The sequence below is a fragment of the Acipenser ruthenus genome, chromosome 49 (assembly GCF_902713425.1).
Source record: "Acipenser ruthenus chromosome 49, fAciRut3.2 maternal haplotype, whole genome shotgun sequence".
Lineage (NCBI taxonomy): Eukaryota > Metazoa > Chordata > Actinopteri > Acipenseriformes > Acipenseridae > Acipenser > Acipenser ruthenus.
The window spans coordinates 2773566-2796399 of record NC_081237.1 but is presented as its reverse complement, the minus strand read 5'-3'; the positions used below and the strand labels follow the sequence as shown (position 1 = coordinate 2796399).

At 41.0% G+C, this 22834-nt stretch overlaps 2 protein-coding genes across 3 annotated transcripts; both read left to right on the top strand.

Moving 5' to 3' along the window:
- Positions 1-4499: 4499 nt before the first annotated feature.
- On the top strand, positions 4500-8179 carry si:dkey-13m1.5 (uncharacterized). The gene is made up of 3 exons (XM_059014751.1): positions 4500-4785; positions 6986-7074; positions 7611-8179. The coding sequence occupies exons 1-3, from the start codon at positions 4602-4604 to the stop codon at positions 7746-7748; spliced, it is 411 nt and encodes a 136-aa protein (XP_058870734.1). The 5' UTR covers positions 4500-4601; the 3' UTR covers positions 7749-8179.
- Positions 8180-10477: 2298 nt separating this feature from the next.
- LOC117428957 (arrestin domain-containing protein 2) lies at positions 10478-22548 on the top strand. Of its 2 annotated transcripts, none has more exons than XM_034048015.3 (8): positions 10478-11094; positions 18179-18248; positions 18414-18561; positions 18773-18875; positions 19014-19270; positions 19882-20044; positions 20223-20377; positions 21331-22548. In XM_034048015.3, exons 1-8 carry the CDS (start codon positions 10836-10838, stop codon positions 21382-21384), a joined length of 1209 nt encoding a protein of 402 aa, XP_033903906.1. In that variant the 5' UTR covers positions 10478-10835; the 3' UTR covers positions 21385-22548. The 2 variants fall into 2 exon arrangements, with proteins under 2 accessions (XP_033903906.1, XP_033903905.3); XM_034048014.3 differs by lacking the exon at positions 10478-11094 and adding an exon at positions 16723-17174.
- The last annotated feature ends 286 nt before the right edge of the window (positions 22549-22834 follow it).

Genomic DNA, 22834 nt, shown 5'->3' with positions numbered 1-22834 from the left:
ATTATTATTATTACACTTCACCAGTCCTAAACTGTAAATCTATCAAATTGACAGTATAATAATAATAATAATAATAATAATAATAATAATAATAATAATAATAATAATAATAATAATACAAAAATACAAATGCAAACAAACTCCAAAATAAGGTATTATTACTATATTTGAATACTGTTACAATTACAATGAAAATTAAAGGTATTAACATTTGTATTGCAATGTTTTGTGTGTGTGTGTGTGTGTGTGTGTGTGTGTGTGTGTGTGTGTGTGTGTGTGTGTTGCAGTCCAGTTTAAGAGGCTCCATGCAAAATCAGAAGGCTCAATTAGTTTCAGCAGTTCCATAACGGTTCCAAATATGAATAATCACAATATGGAACCCTTGATGGTTCCATGTATCACCTGTAAGCCTCTGTGTTGAGTAAACTGTAGATCTGTTTTCTGTAGATCTGCCCTCACCTGACCTTCAGCTCGTTTTGAACTTGTCTGGAGAATCCTAAGTGCCGGGACTAAATGACCTTTCCCATTACACTCAGATCATGTGACAGTGCGATCTTTTCCACTCTGCCAGCCCTGCCTCTCTGTCTGTGCACAGTTGGTGGGGCTGTTGGAGTTCAGAAAGGGAAGTCTGTTACTGACACACGTGTTGTAACCTGCTTTGATTTTGAATTTTCTTTCCAGGCAATAAATGGCAGCACTTCAGACCCTGATCCCTACTCCCCTGGTAGGGAAAGATTTCCTCAAATCCACCCATATGCAGCTTGGCCTTGATTTCCGACAGTGGGGAGACACCATGAAATCCACTTTCAAAAGCCACTTCCTTCCTGTCACGGCAACCAAACTGCCCCTTTCACAGCAGCCCAAACCAGCACAGGTGGAGCACAAGGACCTGCTCCGAACCAAAGAATTCCAGTCAGAAACCTGCAACGCCTTCTCCCTCAAACAACTGGATCCAATAGAAAGGGTCCCAGCATGGTCTAGACTAACCACCAACTTTAAAATGCACGGTGACCCCAGAACCGATACTTTCACAACCATTCACACGAGCCACTTCAAACCCAGACTGGCAGGCCACATTCCCAGTAGGACCGCAGTGGCGTATCAGAAGGGTAGAGGTTATGTGGGCCCAGTGTGTGGAGATAGAGAGGAGTTCACACTGCCTTTGACAGAACAGTCTGCATACAAGGGCCATGATGTGAGGTTACACCCTACTGTCAAAGCTCCCTGTAAACATTTAGGTAAAATGTCATTTTCAAAATGTATTAAACATGACCCTTCATGTCTTTCCCTAGTAAAAGTACTGAGTTCAGGAGCTGCTCTTCAGTTTTAGCTGCCTGCCACATGTAAGATAAGCTTGATCAGCCAAAGAGTCTTTATATTAGTGCACAGCGCCCTCTAGTGCACAGCACTGTACTGCCAGCAAACAAAAGCAGATTTGCTGTTTGCTAGACGGCGCTGGCTATTATTCTACAAAGACACTGATCTATCCTATATTACACAGCCCCTAACACAGGCTTACCAAATACGAACTTGAGTAATTGTATCTAGAACATCATTAAAAGGTAAAGGAGGCAATTAGAGAAAAAAAACCCAGTTCAGATGTCATTTGAAGCTGTGTTGCTCTTTGAGTTTTGGAGGGGAGACTGTGTCATTCTGTGCAGGTGAAGACGCAGCAATTCGAGGAGAGAAGGGACGTGGAACCTCGTACCACACCCACAACAGGGCTGTGTTTGAGGGGAGACGACACCCACCTCCACAGCCAGTGGAAAAGGTAATGCAATCAGTGCCTTTGCACTGATAATTATTATCCTGAAAACTACTGCCAAGGTGGAGGCAGCGGCACACTTTACCATAGATCAGCCAACTGCCTATCCAATGCAACTCGGAATTAACATTATTTAGCAGAAGTTCCTGAGAGCATTTGATTCTGGGTTTATAATGTTGGGTATGTCTGTCTGTAAATGTGTCTACCTTTATGTCACACTTTTTGCATTCATCTGGAAAGCCGCGTTTTAAATTGTGCTGAAACTTGGTATTAACACTATTAAGCATACTGTATTGAGAGTATCAGATTGTAGGGGTATATGTACATCCATCTGTCTTTATGTCACACTTTTACATGTACATCTTGAGAAAGTCATGTAATGTAGGTGCCCCTGTGACTGATTTGAAGTATTTGCTGTACTAGATCATTAACTTATTTGGCTTTCAGCAAACTTACTCTTCAATTGCATGGGGAGATAGGCAGAAAATACAAGAATTCTCAACCACTCAGAAGTCCTGTTACCAAATGAATACGGGGTAGGCAAACATACAAAAATAAGTTTGCTTTGTTGTTCAAATGCTGTCAATTTGGTGCATGTGATAGAGGGAGGAGAGAGAGAGAGAGAGAGAGAGAGAGAGAGAGAGAGAGAGAGAGAGAGAGAGAGAGAGAGAGACCTTTCCATTCTCCAGTATATTGTTTAGAGTTATGAGATGTGATAAATATAAAGAGATGATATTGTTTAAAGACGACGCTCACATTAAACAGTAAATCATGTTCTTTTTTAGCCTTGGAGGCAAGTTCACATTTTATAGGCATTTTCGCACACATTGAAATAAGTCTTATTCAATTGTGATTCAAGTTTCTTTCAATTCTCTAGGAATTACCATGCAGCAACTGAAGGCATACGAAATCTTCACAAAACAAGTTTTAAAGTAGGGGACCGACGCACTGACAATCACAAAAGCACTTTCACACAATCATACGCTGCAGCCAAATCAGGTACAAAGGATTTGCTTTTTCATTATAGGCATTATTTTCATACAGTCGTGTGCAGATGGATTACAAAGCCTCGAGATTTGTCATCGATATCCTTTATATATCTGCCTGCAATTCTCAGTCAGTAATTCAAACAGTTTAGCAAAGCATAGTGGTGCTCATAAGTATAGTTTAATATCCCATCACGTGGATAATACCAGGGATGGAAATAAGACTCCTATTGCATAGCAGTTTTGCCCATTCCAGGTTTTATTACAAGCGTTATTAACCACAGTGTATAGGTAACAAGATCCATTGTGTCTCATGGTAAAACCAGGAATGGATCAAACTGCTATGCAAGGGGAGTCTCATTTCCATCCCTGATCATACAGTATTGCTGTTTCTGCTTAGATCATTATGGGAAATGACCACTAGGGGGCATGTCTGCAATTGCTGCCCCCCTACTGCAACTGAGGTAAACAGAAAACAGATTCAAAGTGATTGTAGCTGACAAAAGAACTCCATGAATCTTACCTGTCGTACTCGTCCATTTGTTAAGAGCTCTCAAATGTTATAGTCCATGTGCACTTCCATTTGAAAACATGAAATCTGGTACTAAACTAGGCGTAAGAAATCTTCTGTCATTGACCTAGAAGACACAGCTGAGGAGAGATGACCTAGGAAGTGCAAGTGTGGCAGAAACTGAGCTCTGTCTGTCACTTAGTGCACTACCAGTACAATGAATTCAAACGGAAATGCATGTGTGCTACAGCATGTGTTTCTTTCAAAACTGCACATTTGAAACCTATGTATCTAATGGAAATGCAAAAACAGGTAAGAATTATGTTGAAAGCAACAATCATTCTAAGTTGAAACAGCACTAGAGAATGACACAGTACACATATAATAGAACTAAATCTTCTGATTTAACACGTCTGTTTAAAGTTACGCTGTCTTGCTTGTCTGTGTTAGAGCCGGTGGTCCATGTTCGCAAGAACAAAAATTCCAGTTTGATCCCAGTGGGGGACACTGATCCTGGGAGGAATCGAGAGAGAGGCTCAGTCACCATGAACACTCTTCATTTCACTGAAGTACTGACAGCAAAGAGGGACAGCCGAGACTTTCCAAAATCCACTTTCAAATAGCAAGGGTGTTGTGCTATGCATAAACCTCCAGCGTTCATGAAGTAGCTATTCCACGAATGAGGATGTCAAACACTAAAAGAAATGTTATCAATTCAATGACAAACGCTTTGTTAGTGTATTCTAGTCGAAATATTTGCCATTGCATTTGTTAAGTTGAATTGAGTATTTCAGAATTCAGCCCTATTGTAATAGCTATGGGAGACCAGGACTGAGGACGGCTGGATAACTGTTATGTCATCACAGGGGCAGGGCTGTTTAAGCCTTGGTTAGCACTCCTTTAATTGGCTTTTAGACACTGTAATCAGAAACTGACTGCCCACAACATTAGAGGAGAGCTCCACAGGCATTGTAAAATCACAGATGCTTCTGCTTTCTGAGGATTGTTGCTGAATAGTTGCACAAAAACGACACTTCTTTAGGTTTAATGGTGTGCATTAGGGTTCTGTACGTTTTGCAGGCTAGATATTTTCTAATTTTGCTTACACTCTCATTACCATCGTTACCAACACCACAGATCCAATTATCATTAAACTCCTCACTCTGATTCTATACTGTATTCTGGTCATGGTGTTGAAGTACGTCGTGGTTATCAGCTTTTTCGTCATACTGACAGCTCTAGTGTTTGGCGGGGGGTGCATGCGTGTTACTGACATACTTGTGGTTTTTGTCAAGCCTCATAAAAATGTTTACAACCTGTGTTTCTACTTCAGCCAGATATGAAGGAGTGTCGGCCTCCAGTGGACGGGTCTCAGCTCATAACACAGAGCAATGTGGAGATTGGGAAACCCAAACTGAACCCTTGTTTCTACAGCACCAGCACTGCGTCTCACTACCGGCCAGCGACTGTCCCCGTGACCAGGGCACGCACACAGGTCAGCATGGTGCAGCTAGGGGGCCACGGTGAGTACAGCTGCAATTACATTGTCAATGAGCAATGGATTATTTCAGTCATGCTTTAACTCCCTTCTCACTCGAAGACACTTCATGGCTTGGAACTTTGTGTTCCCTTGTGTTACCACTCTTTATACTGCTTTAACCATGCATATACTGTATACCTGACCTGGAAAAAATATATTTAGGTATTTAAACTAGGAACTGGGGAGGGGAGGGAATCTAAAGAGGCATGTCAAACTCAGGTTCAAGTATCCTACCATTCCCATTACCCGCTGAGTAAATACAGAGTTCAGTTACAAACATTTCTAACTCTTAATGGCATATTTGAGAAGGTTCGGTCTGGTTTTCGTGCTGCACGTAGCACCGAGACGGCCCTTGTCAGAGATGTGAATGATCTGCTGATAAGCTTTGACTCAGGCTTTCCATCAGTATTCATTCTAGATCTAAGTGCTACCTTTGATACTGTATTCCACTGAATCGTCTTGAAAGCACAGTGGTACTGTCTGGCCTTGTCCTATCCTGGTTCAAATGTTATCTTTCTGATAGGTTTCAGTTCGTCTCTATTTGGAGGTAGAATCAGCATTATCTGAAGTTGTCTGTGGTATTCCACAGGGATCCATTCTAGATCCCTTGTTGTTTTCATTATATTTGCTACCGTTAGGTGACATTATCCACAGACACGGAGTGAACTTCCATTGCTATGCTGATGATACCCAGCTATCTGTCCCTAAAGCCAGGAATTTCTTCTGCCTGAGTGTCAAATGATTTTCAGATTTTAAACAAATAACACTTTAAAAGTTCAGTAAATCTCCTTGGAGCCCTATAATCAAACAAGTAGTGTGTCATGATCAGGCCTAACCGAGTCCTTATCAAACGGTGACAGAATGAGTTAACTCTTTATAGCTCGTCTCTTCATCCGGGTAACTGTGTAACTCTGAAGTTGTATTTACTAACCGTCTCAAACATCTCAATTCCAAGTCAATCAAGGGGACTTATATTGGTATCTGATTCAAGCATTCAAAATCCTAAAGTATTGACAATGTCGACCCAGGGGACTTTTCCAACCTGAAAAAAGAAACAAGGACCAGGGGTCACAAATGGAGATTCGATAAAGGGGCATTCAGAACAGAAAATAGGAGGCACTTTTTTACACAGAGAATTGTGAGGGTCTGGAACCAACTCCCCAGTAATGTTGTTGAAGCTGACACCCTGGGATCCTTCAAGAAGCTGCTTGATGAGATTCTGGGATCAATAAGCTACTAACAACCAAACGAGCAAGATGGGCCGAGTGGCCTGCTCTCGTTTGTAACCTTTCTTATGTTCTTATATAAGCTGTCTGACTCCAGTGCAGTTCAAGGCACTCACACAGTACTTGCTTATGTTAGCAGCATGTTATTTCCTAGATCTACGGCTGCTTCGCATTTCATTCTACCAGACAATGCCAGGCAGTGAAATCTACCTCAAACCTGGTTGTGCGTCTCAGGGGAAGTGCTTGTGATGTTAAAACACACAGTGGAAAACAATAGGCCATCCTGAACATAGCAGATCACATTTTAATGAGTTAAATTGTGTTATGATTCAAGTTCTCGATGCTTTGAAACCGTAAATATGCATGCTGCATAACTGGATACTATTTAGTGTAAATATGAAGGTGATAATACTAAATAGATCAAACTGCACGTGTTATGTTTCACGTTATTGTAAAACATTTATAAATATGTTTGAAACACAAATCTGAATATTTGAATATTTATAAATATTCTCAACAACATTATTTGAAATGTGTATATTTAGAATTGTATCAAATAAAGTATTTGAAATATTTAAATACTCTAACTAGTTAGCTTGCTGCTTCTCTACCACAGCAGAGGGGAGGCTGAATCAAAGTCATTTTCCGATGCCCAGTTAAATGACATGATTAAAGCAAACACAATGATGTCCAGTTTTGAAAGAAACACGTGCTATTGGAAACACATATTTTTATTTTAAATTGTCGCCTGGGATTGAACCCACGACCCTCCGGTCAAGAGTCCGGAGCCCTAACCACTACTCCACACTGCTGCCCGGAGTGTTAAACTGCCCAAAGTTGTTGCAATAGAAACCCACGTGTTTGCAAACACCATACAGCTGTAAGGGGACCCCCAAAGAAAAGAAGACAAAGCTGAAGCTGTTTCTAATTATACCTTTTTGTTTGCTGTTTGATCAGATAGAAAAGAGTGGCAGACAACAATGCAGAGTGATTACCAAGTACCAGTGCAAGACAAGCAGCGTCTCTGTGCATCTCACCTGCAGCAGGTATTTATTCATTCAAATCAGAATAATTCTTTACCCTTGCATAACATCCAGATCTGGCTAGTCACGGGTCACAAGTCAACTGGGTTCGGTGGTCTTATATTGACCCTCAGAACGACCTCCTAGGGCTGTTTCACTCGTTTTTGCACTGTTGTTGTACTTAACATCTCCAGTAGGTGGCAGCAGTGGTACAACACGTTTATCAAATCCTATCCCGGCCCAGTTATTTTTTCTTACTTTTACATCATTTTTTTAATGTGAGCACCATATTTAAATAATGCCATCTTTTATGGATTGGAAAATTTGCACAAGTGAGCCTACATAGGATATGATACACACCAAAAAATATGGCAATAGGCAAGTTCTGTGAATGTACTGTACAATAGTTTCTTTACAAGGTAAATGTTTTATTTTTGATCAGAACTTTAAGGCAAAATTTGGATTTTTTAAGACATGCATGGGCCAAATCCCTCATTGAACCCTTTCATATGTGCTTGCTTATTGGAAGCAGACTGTCTAATGAAGTTTCTTGTTGACAGCTGAAGTATAGCCATATCACTGCTCCCTCAAGCCAACAGTACCACTTCACTACCCTGCAGAGAGACTCCTACTGCCCCAAAGCCATCCCTCCCACTGCAGAGCATGGGAATCTGTTCCAGAGCAACCTGCCACTCTGAGCACGCCTCATAACGAAGTGCAGTACCAGCAGGAGACGCCAGAGGGAGCTCAGGGATTGCAAGCGGTCCACCCCTCTATAAAAGTTTATCACAGTATATTTGCTCTGTTATTTTTGCAGCTAACCCTGCTTTGGTATTTTAGTATTTTAGGCAGTAAGAGATGTATTTGTATGTGGATTGTTGTGATAAATATATTGCTGAGATACATATGATTCAAAGTATAGATAAAGTAATGTGTTTGCTATAACTTCAACCCAGGACAGTAATAGACTGGGTGGAGTCTTTTCTGGCAATGAAGGGACATGGACTCTCCCATCCTGTCTGAGATTGCAGGGCAGGTTTGCTTAGCTCAAATGAGACTAGATCTATTTACTGAGCTGGCAAACACCTTCACAAGAGCTGCCAACCGAACATTTACTGACTCCTTTAACCAGAACACTGTCATGAACACGTATGCATGAACCTGTATTTTATTAATAATAATAATAAAAAATATTTAAATAACTTATAAAACTTTGTGAATAGACTTTCCACAGTCCTAACAATGAGATAGGAATTAGTAACAAATGTAGCAAATTTTTTGTTACATGACTTGAAATATCTTTTTATAAGGACAGTACATTTTGTTAGACTTACATCAGAATTGAGTTTGTTGTCAAGTATTTGCTAAAAAGTATAATATATATTTATAAAGAAGAAAGTTTGTCTGTCTGTCTGTTTCTTTCTGCATTCGGACCCCGCAGGAGCCAGTGCAACCAAACTTTGCATCACTTCCTCTTTCATCCAGGGGAAGGTCAAAGGCCGTGTTTGGATCCAAAATTTTGACCCCCGGGGTACTTTATTTAGTAACTCCATTGCTGGATCACTACAGTAGCCGTTTATGTTAAATTAAACAAACCCAAAAACAAAACAAAAAATTGAAATGGGAAAAACAAAATAATAATAAAGTCAATGCACAAATGTGCTGTTTAAAAATGTTTAATTTGTTTTAGTTTTTGGGCTACAGATACAGTATGCGCTTCCATAGTGTTATATATGTGTCAAGATCATATGCATTTAAAAAGCTGTAGCCTATATGTGAAATACTGTATGAAAACCTGTCTGGTATTTCATCTGTAATATTTTTAGACAGTCGTTTTGAAGACTTTTTTTCTCGTTTCTGCTTATGTCTGTAGAACGTCAGTTAACTGAGTTTCTTCCTTGGAGTCAGGAAAGAAAAATAAATAAATAAGCAAATAAAAAGCAGCCAGGTGCCGCGAGCAGATAGTCTGTGACTTGTGTCTGTTTTTGTAGCTGGAGTATCAATTCACCTTACATGAAGTGTCTCTAATTAGTGTGTTTACATTGTAGTTACACAGCAAATACATGTGTATTTGAGGTCGGTTTATATTTCTCTCGCAGACAAAAGCCGCACGTCAGCTGCAGACACTTCTACGGAAGCACCCCCCGAGGTCGCAGACTTTTTGACGCAGCAAAGTGGTCGTAGATGTCGGTCATACTTTCAGCCAGTCGGCTTGTGCCTAGGGTTGCCAACAGGCTCCAAGATCCTGGGACACTTTGAGACGGGGTTTTAAAATTGCCCGCCTCTTGAATGAAGTGAATGTGTAAATGGGCTCATATATGTATTTTATGAGCAGCAAACAAGTAACACTGATTAGCTGTTAATCACATTCAGTTTAGAGGCAAGTTTAAAACCCTGTTCTGTTGTTCATGTTTATTGGGTTCCTCATAAACTTGCTCTGTCGCGCTTCACTGGCTTGCGACCATGCGACAAATGTTGGATTTTTTCAACATCATCAGACCCTGTGCGTTTTGCGGCCGCTGACGCACAAGAAAAGGCAGTACAACTGAGGCAAAAAGCCTACACGTCATTACAATGTTATTATGCACAGTTACAATGTACTTAATGTGTAAATCTCTTTGCAAGATACATATGCAAGTACACAGTTGTATCAGAAAAGCTTTAGGGTTAGGTTAAGAGTTAGCGTTAGGGTTAGGATTGTAGCATTATGGTTATATCACATTGTAACTATGCATAATAACATTGTAATAATGTGTAACTACACATGTAACTATCCAATTCAGACCTTGCAGGTTAGCGATGTTCATTCGATAACTGTAAAAATGTAAGTTTGATACACGGAGACGGGTGAAATAGATGTAAGGTTATCAAACCCTTAATATTAATCATATGCAAAACAATATTACCTGTTCATTGACCACCCAAGTGACCCGGGAATTGACATTAAAACCCGCAGACCCGCGACAGTCATTCTACAACCCGCAAAACACAACAATGTAAGATCACTGTTAGGTGATTGTAAGAAACTGCAGTTTATATGATTGTATGTACACTCCAAGCTTTCATGGAGGAGTTATTCATTCAAGTTGCAAATTACATTAGTTTAAATTAACCAATACTGTTGTTTTATTTTTCTTGTATTGATTCTAAATGTCATTTTAATAATTTAGGTCAGATTAATTAACCCCTACCCCCCCCCCCCCCCCCCCCCCCCCCCCCCCCCATACACAGAACGTGACAAGACAAGCGTGCACAGCCTCTACAGAACGTGGCGGGGAGGGAGGGGTGTTGAGTTTTAAAGAACAAAACGCTTCCATTGGTCGAGAGAAGAAACCCAACTTTGTAATCTTACTGGGGAACACGTCATGGGGGCAGGCACTGCAATGAATTTATAAATAAACCTCGAAACTGAAACAGTAACATGCTCTTGGAAGCAGGCAGGTTCGGAGAGAGTGGAAAGCGGAAGCAGAGATATACACTGCATCATTTGTGAAGGAAGGTGGGCTTTTAGCACAGGAATTATCACGTGACTGAACTTTCCAAATAGTTTCTGTCATTATTGGCATCACAAAACACATGCACATAAGAAAGCTAAGTAAAATCTGCAACAAAAACGTATAAAAGCTATCATCGTTGTTTTTATTGCAGATACGCATCTTATAGCCTACAGTTCTAAACTAGATGTATCTGTCAGGACGCTAAGCGACGGATGAAGTGTTTTTTGTGTGAACTGACTTTCCAAAGCTTGACCGCAGCTAACGAGAACCAGAAGGTAAAATACCAAAATGCCTTTTAAGAGCATCAAAAGTTTCTCTGTGGAGCTGGAGGGCCCCGAGGACGCGGTGTTCACCAGCGGAGAGATGGTGTACGGGAAGGTGGTTCTCGACCTCGGCAGGGAGATCAAGGTGAGGTCGCTGAAGGTAGCTGGCAGTGGCGTGGCGACCGTGCACTGGATCCAGAACCGCAGCGTGGGCATGAACATCGTCTACAACGACTACTCGTCCAGCCAGACCTACTTCAGAAAACGCTACCGTCTCATCAGAGGTAGGGGCAATTGTCAGGAGTTTATTTTGAAGCAGGTGCCATGTCAAACCAGGGAGGGGAACTAAAGAAAAAACACACAGTTATCTATTTCCTGCAAGCTGTAGCTTATGTAGTTGTATAACGTTGCAATGGTTTATCCTTCTCAGAAAAGCATTGCACATACCCTTCTAAAAGCTCCCCATAGTAAAAGCATTGGAAAGCGCAGAGGCTTGTGGTCAGGCATATTGAAAATTACTGCTCCCTTTTCATTGCAATGAAAAAACATATTTTAGTTATTTGCTTTTTAAAATGTAATGTCTGAATATTTTCCAAATACAAAGCTACCAAACTAAAATTTAAAAAGTTGCTGCTGTAGGTCACAATAGTTAATTACAGACCGCTATATCTATTATTTATTTATTTCTTAGCAGACGCCCTTATCCAGGGCGACTTACAATTGTTACAAGATATCACATTATTTTTATATACAATTACCCATTTATACAGTTGGGTTTTTACTGGAGCAATCTAGGTAAAATACCTTGCTCAAGGGTACAGCAGCAGCAGCGTCCCCCACCTGGGATTGAACCCACAACCCTCCGGTCAAGAGTCCAGAGCCCTAACCACTACGCCACACTGCTGCCCTATATCTATCGTTTTCTATACAAATAATTTTACCCAGGTTAGCATACAGTGATACTGGCTGTACTAAACTTCTGACCCAGGGCAACTACCCCTAAAATAACATAAAAACGAATGAGAAAACAACAGTTTTTTTAAATGAAAAGTTGATATTATTTCACGTTAGAAGTCATGCAAACAGTAGAGATCCTGTTGAAGTTTCTGTGTCTAATTGCAAGAACTATCCCGATGGGGAAGCTGATTGATTCTGCAGATTGGATTCAGCACACCATCACTCACTGGTTACCACTGTTTTTAACACATTTTGTCCACATGTGCATATAACTCACTGCACAAAGCAGGCTCTGTTTCTGTACTTGAAGGGGAAGTTAAAGGATCATGCTGGAGTTTGCAGTTCATAGAAATATTTATTTAGCATGAAGCAGTTCAGAGCAAAGTCTGCAATCCAATATTTGTTCTCTTAAGTAAACACTCTGCTTTCCATTCCAGTCCGCAAACTGTTATCAAACAGAAGTGCGTGTGTTTCACATGAGGATCTTGGACAAATAAATAGAAACACCTGCCATATCATTGTCAGTTGGGTATAGCTATGCCATTTACATAATAGTCATGCAATGGAAGTCCCGTTTTGGTTTTGTTTCTTCAGATCAAACAATGTTTAGGTAGTGCTGAGACGAATATGGGTTTGCCATGCTTTGAAGATTCTTTTAAAATATCAATGAATATTCTTTAAATTAGATGGAAAATACAGGTTGTACCATATTGCAGTTCATGAAATCTCATGGGAGTCAAATCAATCTGATACCCCCTCAATCTATTAATGAAAAGAGAGAGTCACTCTTCAATCTGTACAGCTGAATGTAACTTCTTTATTTCAGATGTCATGTATGCATTGGCTTCCTCATAATACAAAATTCTTATTTATATGAACAAATACCACCAAATACATTTCAAACAGTGTGTTCCAATATTTTTTTTATTTTCCCAGAACTAGTTCTAGGTGCTGTTAGCTTTATGAAATGGATCTCATGTCCAATAGCAGTACAGGCCAGTAAAAGACTTCCTGTTTGTTCAGCCAGGAGTTTTTAAAAAGTGCCACCTGGGTTACCTAGGCAACAGGCAAGCAGCAGGTGGGAGAGCTTGATTCAGGTTAAAGTGAGGGAAAACCGTAGTGTGGTAAATATTACAATGTTACAATATCTTCTACTGGGAGTGTGGGGATGGGGGTTTGGCATTGGGGGTAGGGTGTGGGTAAGAGCTTTACAGAAGTCCATAGATTTTGAAATCTTAATAAAAACTCTGACTTGCTCTTATTTGACCATGGGTAACTTTTAGTGTTGTGTTACTTCTGCAATATTGGTACAGGCACATAGTCTATGTCCAGAAATCTAATGACTGATAATTCTTCTGAATAATGTTGTCAAAACACAAAGATCTGTCATTTCATAGTTTAATTTTGGGAGTGTGTGTGTCTGTGTGAGAGTGTGTGTGTGTCTGTGTGAGAGAGTGTGTCTGTGTGTGTGTCTGTGTGAGAGTGTGTGTGTGTCTGTGTGAGAGAGTGTGTCTGTGTGTGTGTGTGTGTCTGTGTGAGAGTGTGTGTGTCTGTGTGAGAGAGTGTGTGTGTCTGTGTGAGAGAGAGTGTCTGTGTGTGTGTCTGTGTGAGAGTGTGTGTGTGTGTCTGTGAGAGTGTGTGTGTGTCTGTGTGAGAGAGTGTGTCTGTGTGTGTGTCTGTGTGAGAGTGTGTGTGTATCTGTGTGAGAGTGTGTGTGTATCTGTGTGAGAGTGTGTCTGTGTGTGTGTCTGTGTGAGAGTGTGTGTGTGTCTGTGTGAGTGTGTGTGTCTGTGTGAGAGTGTGTGTGTGTCTGTGTGAGAGAGTGTGTCTGTGTGAGAGAGTGTGTGTCTGTGTGAGAGTGTGTGTGTCTCTGTGAGAGAGTGTGTGTGTCTGTGTGAGAGTGTGTGTGTGTCTGTGTGAGTGTGTGTCTGTTGAGAGAGTGTATCTGTGTGTGTGTGTCTGTGTGAGAGTGTGTGTGTCTGTGTGAGAGTGTGTGTCTGTGTGAGAGTGTGTGTGTGTCTGTGTGAGTGTGTGTGTGTCTGTGTGAGAGTGTGTGTGTCTGTGTGAGAGTGTGTGTGTCTGTGTGAGTGTGTGTGTGTGTGTGTCTGTGTGAGTGTGTGTGTGTCTGTGTGTGTGTGTGTGTGTGTGTGTGTGTGTGTGTGTGGAACTGCAATCCTTCTCCCAAGCCTCCAGTCCAAATACAAAGTTCATGGGGCAGTTTTATCCTGTATTTATTTTGTGTATACAAAGAGTGAGAGCAGTGATAGTGTGTTCTGCGTATAACCCACATTTACATTACACAACTTCATATTCCCACAAGCTCTTTCAAGAGATGTGGATTTTATTTGACCACCTTCCAGTTATTAACGCTCCTCGAACCACCTGAAACAGACTTAATAAAGAAGACGTCATGTGTTTATGCCCTGCAAAGCAACACGACAACTTGGCTAGGGATGGTGTGGGTGGGTCCAGTGTTGTGGTGTCTGTTGAAATTGAGATTACAGCCAGGCACGTAGTCCCTCAGTAGCCTAAGCAAGCCTAAAGCCCCACCCTCGGATAGGGGCGTCAGAGCAGTGCTTCAAACAGAAATAAAGAAAGGGACATTACTTCAGGGCCTCCTCTAGGACATCTCGAGACACATGCTGTCTTACCAGCAATGAGACACACATTGTAACCCTGCTACACTGGTTGGTTGTGCGTGTTGGATCCATTGTGATCCTTAACCAAATACCCCCTGTAGTGATGTCATTGCCACCTTCCAACCTCCTTTGACTGTCAATACAGAACCAAGGCGATGCCTACTGTAGTCAATCTAGTGTCTGATGAGACGATACATCAGCTAAAGACACTTACCTATGGATTACAGTTTACAGTAAATGCAGGATTGTGTGGCGCCATCTTGTGGTGAGAATAGCACAGTACACTTACATTTGTATTCATCTGTAGAAACAAGAGGTTTGCCCAGATAATAATGTGTTAGTACACGTTTCAAATCGGTTACTACTTGTAGTGCTGCAATACACTACGCGTTCTATTTTGTTAACTACACGTACTATTTTTACTACACGTACACATTTGGGCCAATCAGTTCTTTAGAAATGAAATTGGAACCAATTAATTTAAAGAAAATAGTACGTGTACTAAATGATCCAATGAAAAGTCGCCTCACATTTTCCATGCTCTTCCAGAAGTGATCAGGGAATCTGAGCCTTTTGAATATTTTTAAAAGCCGTCTCAAAACATATTTTTTAAAACTTGCCTTTCCAATTGCTTAACTTCTGTTTGTACAATGTTTTTATATGCCTTTACTTTTCCTGTAGTATGCTGTTTTATTTTATTTTTTTATTGATGCGATCTTTTTAGTGGGTTGTATTGTTTTTATTAACAGTTTTTCAATGCAGATTCGTTCTTCTGCTTGTTCATTTTCTAACGTTTTGCATATCCTTGTTTACTTTGCTTTATACTTTGGGGTGTACAATACAGTGGCATTGTGTTATAAAATAAATGGTTACTTAATACCCACTGACACAACCTTTTAACGATGTTGCTGGAATGTTCTAAAGTCATTATTATTACTATTATTATTATTATTATTATTATTATTATTATTATTATTATTATTATTATTATTAATTTATTTATTTATTTATTTATTTATTTATTTATTTATTTATTTATGTATTTATTTATTTCTTAGCAGACGCCCTTATCCAGGGCGACTTACAGTCTTAAACAAAAATACATTTCAAGAATCACAGTGCAAGTATTAATACAATTAAGAGCAAGATAAAATACAATCACTTCGGTTCTAGCAAATACAAGTATATGACAAAATACAAAATTTAGTTCTGTTAATGCTATAAGGTTGCATCTGAAGTATTTGAAGATATTAATGATGTTACATAATAAACGCTGGGTCTCAATAGTCGAGGGAGCTTCTGGCAAATATTGTAAAGAAACGCCCCGGCGCTATAAACAACAACAATAATAATAATAATAATAATAATAATAATAATAATAATAATAATAATAATAATAATAATAGATAGTGATAACACTTACTATTTTTCACAGTTAAGCGAATACGTTGTCATGAAGCCACGTAAAATTGGTACACGTAGTCATTTCTGTGCTCTGACTGGTCCAAATGAGTACGCGTAGTGAATATTTGAAACGTGTACTACACAATACATTTTTGACCCAGATGACCTTCCATAAACAGAGCGGCAGAATGTATAGCGTGTGTGTAGTTGGACAACATTCCCACAAGATGGCGATCTTGCACACATGGAAGCTCCTAAGAAAGAGAAGACAGTAAACATGTTTTTAAGAAGTTCAAGACATTGTGTACGACGCGACGCGGAAGCGGACACCGTGTTCTTTCACATATCATATTTACAGCCTGGGAGTGAAGAAAAATGCTTTGTGTATTTTAGAAAAATGTAAACCTGTTTGTGTTTGTATTTAATCAATTCAGTTATCCTGCGTTATATACATTACACTACGATATTGAACACGTTTTAATATATTGCAACGAAAAAAATAACTCGTTTTAAATTATTTTAAACCTCATTCAAAATAAAAATGCACGTTAATGTATTGATATAAATGATAAATACCGGTGTTAACTATTGGCACGAGTTTTCAAACTTATTAATATAAAACAGAACACCATTGCACTCTATTGACTTGGAAGTTTCATGCATGCATTTTTGCAAAGACGGTTATAAACTTTTAATACAAAAAAAGGGCTAGTTTAAACGGGGACACAATAATTAAGGACATGTTGTATAATGTATGTTTTGCAAAATGATGTCACGCTGAAATCGGAGCATGCTCAGTGAGCTTGTTTTGTTCAAAACCTGGAAGCATCAATCACCTTAGCCCAGCCGAGCCCTGCCGCTGTCGCCACGCCCTCTCAAGATGTTTATTAGCCAGCAACAATCTCATGCTGCCTGCGATTGCCTTGCATATATTAGCAGCGCTCCGCCTCCTGACGTCGTGTTCAAAGCACTTGGGGAAGTCCTCGTCTGCACTTTGATAGTCTTGTTTTGGAACTTGAAAGTGAAGTTAGTCTCAACTTGCACACAGAACCAAAGAGAACCACGCGCGCTACCTGCTACTGGCCCAAAGATGATTTTCGACAAAGTAAAGAAGTTCGACATTGTGTTCGACTCCATCGAAGTCGACTCACCTCCCGTGTTCAGCAGCTCCGACGTTGTGTCCGGGAAAGTGGTGCTGGAGCTGGCCACCGCATCCAAAGTGGAGTCGCTGAAACTGCACGCTGAAGGGTTCGCTAAGGTCCACTGGACCGAATCTCGGAGTGCGGGCTCCAGCACCGCTTACACACAGAATTACTGCGACGAGGTGGAGTACCTGGACCGGCGAGAAACGCTCATGCAAGCAGGTCAGTGTGCTTCTGAGAAGCAAGAGCAGCATACAGCGTGGTTAGAGATCGGTCGGGTTAAAGAGTCACACGACTAGATAGACGAGCAAATCTTCAACTGAGCTAATGCATATTAGCTATAAAGTGATCATAACAATACCGTGACAACTTGGTAGGCTACTAATACATAATTACTCATACAATATATAACATACAAATGTACAAACTGCATGGTTTTATTAAATATCAGTGCGAATGGTGACCAAGGTATGCGATTTACTTAATTTTTTAACAGCCAAAAGAAACTAGCAGGGAACATTTATACGTATTTTTTTTAAACACACGTGCTTCTCCAATTACACCATTTACTTGTAATTTTTCTTTTGAGATACTTTGTCGCAAGCGCGTCTAACCCAACGTGGGGTGGTACAAATAAAGCTCCACTTAAAGAAAAAAAAATGAATTGAACATGTATTATAATATACATTTTTACCACGTTATGGTTACACAAATTAATTTTGCAACAAGAGAGACAGATCATAAGTTTTGAAGGCGGGCGACATCAATTGAATTTTGTGTAATTCATTATGCGCAAACGTTGCGGTAGCCGCACACGTTTTTAGATAGTGATAGGCAACTGAAACAAGCCTACCTCATTGTCTTTATCGGCTAACTATAAGCATACTTCACTGCACGAAACCCAGTATTTAAAGGTGACATTCTGCTCAGTGCTGTCGCGGTTAGGTGGCAGAGAATACCTTCCCGAATGCTGTGTGATCAGCTTCATTCGGAGTGTCAGTTTGCCAAACCGCACCTCCTCACACCTGTGTCACAGCAGCAGTCAGAAGGGTCTCATGCTCTGGTGTAATGTTTGGCGCAGCATGCAGATGGACTTATCATGGATTTTGGTAACAAGGTCATGTGACTGCCTGCACTTTACAGTTGACCATTCAGAACCGCATTATCAGCTGATCGTACAGGTTTTCAGAACCAAAATAAGTGTTTTTTTGCTTTTGTGTTTTCAGATAACGGGGAGCTCACCGTTCTGCAGGCTGGAAAGCATGAATTTCCCTTCAGCTTCCAGCTTCCTGAAGAGTAAGTGTTCATTCAGAACTCTCAAAGCTGTTCTCTCTCTAGCTTAGCAGAACCACAACGAACAACAAGAAAGTCAGCTTGACAAACGCTGAAATGTTAATTTTAAGGTGCTGTGTGCCTGGAAAAGACAAAACTTAACTGTCTGTCTTTCTCCTTTTAAAACAGAACTCTGGTGACCTCCTTTGAGGGAAAGCATGGCAGCATCCGATACTGGGTTAAAGCAAAGCTGCACAGACCCTGGAACACTGTGAAGAAAATAAAAAAGGAGTTCACCGTGATCGAGCCCATTGATATCAACACGCCAGCATTACTAGTAAGAGGAAATATATATACATCTGTATAGTGAGTGATGCCTTTGGTTGGATTGGGGCTCTGTGTAGTCCATTCACTGTCCTTTACGTCTGCTTGTGTGATGGACTTCAGTAGCAGAAGCCAGGCCCCCAGGGCTGTGTTAAATTGAGACTTGTTATCGGATGGCGCTGCGGTTCTTTTTATGAATTGTTTTTTCTGTTCCTCTTTGCCAGGCATCTCAAGCTGGCACCAAAGACAAAATGGCGCGGATGTGGTACCGTAACCTCGGGCAAGTTTCCCTGACCGCCAAGATCGACAGAAAGGGCTACACACCGGGTACACAAGAGCTCTCTTCATTTGTGCATGAATGTGAAGCTTCTGATGGCTGCTGTGTGACAGACCCTAAAGAGATGTTTTCAGTGTTGAAGGGGTGTGCTTCTTTCACTCACACCTCTTGTGTTTGTGTGCTTCCAGGTGAAGTGATCCCAATCTTCGCGGAATTTGACAACTCCACCCATCGCTCCGTGGTCCCGAAGGCTTATATCACTCAGACTCAGACCTTCATCGCCCGTGGCACCATGAAGCAGAAGAAATCGATCGTGGCCACCCTGAGTGGCGACGCGGTCGGGGCACGGAAACGGGAGACCTGGCACGGGCGAGCCATCAAGATCCCTCCCGTGGGGCCGTCCATCCTGCAGTGTCGCATCATCCGCGTGGAGTACATGCTGCGGGTACGAGCCCCACGCCAGTGAGGAGCACTGCTGAGCACGCAGATAGGGAGCTAGGCTTAGCAACGTTTACACCAAAGGGAAAACAGACCATATAAACAAGCACAGTCCTTCTAATCTTGCAATACTCACACAGTATCCGAAAGGTTAAAAACATTTCCATAAAACCCAGAGTTATCAGATTGTTGCCAAAAACAACTTGCAACAAATGGAGCAAGCTGAAGTGTATAATACAAGTTTGGTAAAAACTATTAACAATGAAGCTATTAATAGAGAACAATGAACTAAAGAGGAACTCCCAAAGTTTTATAAAAGACACACACACACACTGAAGTACCATCTGAGTGGCTCGTTAGTAGTTTTGTAAATTGCTTTTAGAGAAACAACTAAAGATTTTTATCAGTTACAAGCCTGTATTCCTTGCAAATGGATAACAAGCAATTCTGAGCTAGAAAAAATAAAAATAAAAATCAAGTCAAAACACAAATGTTACAGATAATCCAAGAAACAAAACAGCATGGTAACACATTCCAGCAAGGCAGACTATGTATACAGTAGAGGAGATCGCAGCTCTGACGGCTGCTGAATGTTGAGCTGTTGCCTGGTTCTTGCAGGTGTGCGTGGATGTCCCTGGAACCTCCAAGCTGTCCCTGGAGCTGCCCTTGGTCATGGGCACCATCCCACTGCACCCCTTCGGCAGCCGCACCTCCAGCGTGAGCAGCCAGTACAGCGTGAACCTGGAGTGGCTCCGCATGGCCATCCCCGAGCAGCCCGAGCGTGAGTACTGCCTCCGATTCACCTTCCTGCAACTGCGGCTTCCTTCATTGCAAACCGGAAGCATTCAGATTTTGGGACCGTTTTTATAGGATTGTTAGAACTACTAGATTCTTTGGTCTTGGTCTTCATCGTAGACTCTTTTCAGCCTGTCTAAGGTGACCTTGTTTTCCCCCCTCAGCTCCGCCAGATTACTGCGCCATTGTCTCCGACGAGGAAGCAGAGCGCAACATGTCCCCACCTCTGATCGAGGAAGACTTCACGGGGGTCCTGCAGCGCCCCTTCTTTGCCTACGTGCAGGAGTTCCGTTACCGCCCCCCTCCCTTCTACTCTGAGGTGAGTCACTGAGCATCCACGCTGCCTGAGGTCTGAGAGGGAGTTTTACCAGTTGTGCCCAATATCTCGAGATGTAGCCCCAGTTATAGATCTTCTTTGAGCTGAATTCTTAGAATGGAATGCACCTGATTTGAAATAAAAAAGACGAATTGAAAAACTTGAAACACAGATGAAGACATTTGAGACGCAACTTTGTTGTCTACTTGATTTTAATCTTTAGAATGTACGATTTTAAATAATCTATTTTGGTTCTCTAAATGACAACATAATGCATACAAATATGAAACCATATATATATATATATATATACCGAGCGTCAAAAGAAACGTATCACTATTATAACACATTTATTTTCAAAATGTTTTTGGTTTCTTTTTAATCACTTGGTCATTCATCCTTGACCATGACACGCTTGAGTGACTATGACTGAAGCATATGCACTTAATCACCTAATTAGTGAGACAGTTGATTGGACACTGGATATGGAGTGATTTCAGCTGTTGAGTTACAAGCTTGAATAAAAGCAATAAAGAAAATCACAGAAAAAAAAACAATATGTCACGTCTGTCAAGAGAACAGCGCCTTCGTGCGATCGGCATGTTGGAAGCTGGACTAGGGCAGCGCACTGTGGCTCGCCGTCTTGGGTGCTCACAGCCAGCAATTTCAAACCTGGCGAGACGGTATAATCAGACACACTCTGTCAATGACAGGCCAACAACTGGGAGACCAAGAGTCACAACACCTGCCCAAGATCGACAGATCATTTTGCAGCATCTTCGTGATGTCAATTGTTAATCAGCACAATAAAGTCACCTGCTCAAATATAAGTGATACGTTTCTTTTGATGCTCAAATATAAGTGATAAGTTTCTTTTGATGCTCAGTATATATTTCATACTCGGATCTAATTTCATTGTATTTGCGATGGTAATAACCCTCCTCTGTGTTTTCCAGGTTGACCCCCATCCTCAGACCCCCAACATGAGAAGACGCTGCATGACATGTTGAACAGCACGACGTGACTGAATAGAAGTGATTTCGCCTGGATTCGTTATCCAGAGACTCGATTGAAGTCCCGAAGCGTGTTTTGCTAGGGGGCGTGGTTGAAGAATGAATGTTTTTTCCCCCCTTTGCATCTCCAAGGATTGGAGCGCGGATGGGATTTGGACGCCAGGAAAATCCTGAACCCGCATCCGCTGGTCTCCCACGCACAGCTCTGGTGCGGTTTTGGAGAAATAAAAAGTAAATAAAAACTGTTGAAAATGATGCTGGAAAAACTTAACAGTGATACAATGCAGACTGCAGAAGAAACAAAGCACTTGCTGTTTGCCGTTCTGTGGCGTACAAGGATGAAAATATAATCCTTCCAACTATAGCCTGGGAGAGAATCTGGATTCTATCATATCAGCCTTTCTGTTTGAACTGAGGGCAGACTACGCCCATGCAAGAAGAAATGGGACATTCGCTGCACTGTAGAAATCTGAGTTCTATGTGGTACATACTGTGGTACACACTGATCTGTGGTACACACCAATGCAAAGCCTTCACCTCATAGATATGCAATCTTTCAGGAATATGCAGAATGCCAAAAACAAAATGTTTCAGAAGTTGCATTTGTGTCTTTTTATGAATCCAGCTTCTCCTGGACGATGCATAGCCAGCTATGTTCTTTTATAGAACTGTATAGCAGTACTGAAAAGTGAGAATGAGACGTATAAATATATATGAACCAGGCACAGTACTTTTATATGTAACAACAGCTTTCACAATGCTTGAAATGTTAAAACAAATAACCAAAGAAGCTAAATGCTTTCAGGGAGCAGTGCAGGAGGGAGGGGATACATGGCTTTAAAATCCAATACCTCCTGGTTATATTATCTGAGCCATACTGTTTGTGAATAAATAGTTGTGAATGATTATTACAACACATTCCATAATGTAATAGAGCTGTCTTCTTGTTCCCATACTGTGATGGAAATGGAACGGTCGCCCTGTGTTGGTGTGGGAGTGTAACACAAGACAGCAAATACAAAGATTGTTTAGATGTTCTGTAAGTAGTGTTTACACAAAAAGGAGTCTAAATGTCTTGCCAAAGATAATCTGTTCAGTACCTGTGGTTTTTTTTTTTTTGTGTGTTTTGCTACACGTTTTCTAATAAACAAAGAAAAAATACCTAAAGACATACTTTTCTTCTTTATTTCTGAAATGTATTTTTTGTATTTTCGATTCACACACAATCTAAGGACGGGAGACTCTTCTTTGCACAGAATGGTGAGGGTGTGGAATGGGTTACCTAGCCATGTTGATGCTGTGTCATTGGGGTCCTTTTCAGACCTGATAAAGAGATCAAGCAGCTCTTGGGAAGCTGAGGAGCACTGATGGGGTAGATCACCTCCTCCTGTTTGTAAATTCTGCTGCTGAACTCTTAACATTTCAATGATTTACAAAACACTGTGCT

Coding starts and splice junctions, on each gene's coding strand:
- LOC117428957 (XM_034048014.3), top strand. CDS start 16,901: ATGATTTTCGACAAAGTAAAGAAGTTCGACATTGTGTTCGACTCCATC. Junction 17,175..18,178: donor AGAAACGCTCATGCAAGCAG/GTCAGTGTGCTT, acceptor TTGTGTTTTCAG/ATAACGGGGAGCTCACCGTT. Junction 20,045..20,222: donor CATCCCCGAGCAGCCCGAGC/GTGAGTACTGCC, acceptor TTCCCCCCTCAG/CTCCGCCAGATTACTGCGCC.
- si:dkey-13m1.5 (XM_059014751.1), top strand. CDS start 4,602: ATGAAGGAGTGTCGGCCTCCAGTGGACGGGTCTCAGCTCATAACACAG. Junction 4,786..6,985: donor GGTGCAGCTAGGGGGCCACG/GTGAGTACAGCT, acceptor CTGTTTGATCAG/ATAGAAAAGAGTGGCAGACA. Junction 7,075..7,610: donor GTGCATCTCACCTGCAGCAG/GTATTTATTCAT, acceptor TCTTGTTGACAG/CTGAAGTATAGCCATATCAC.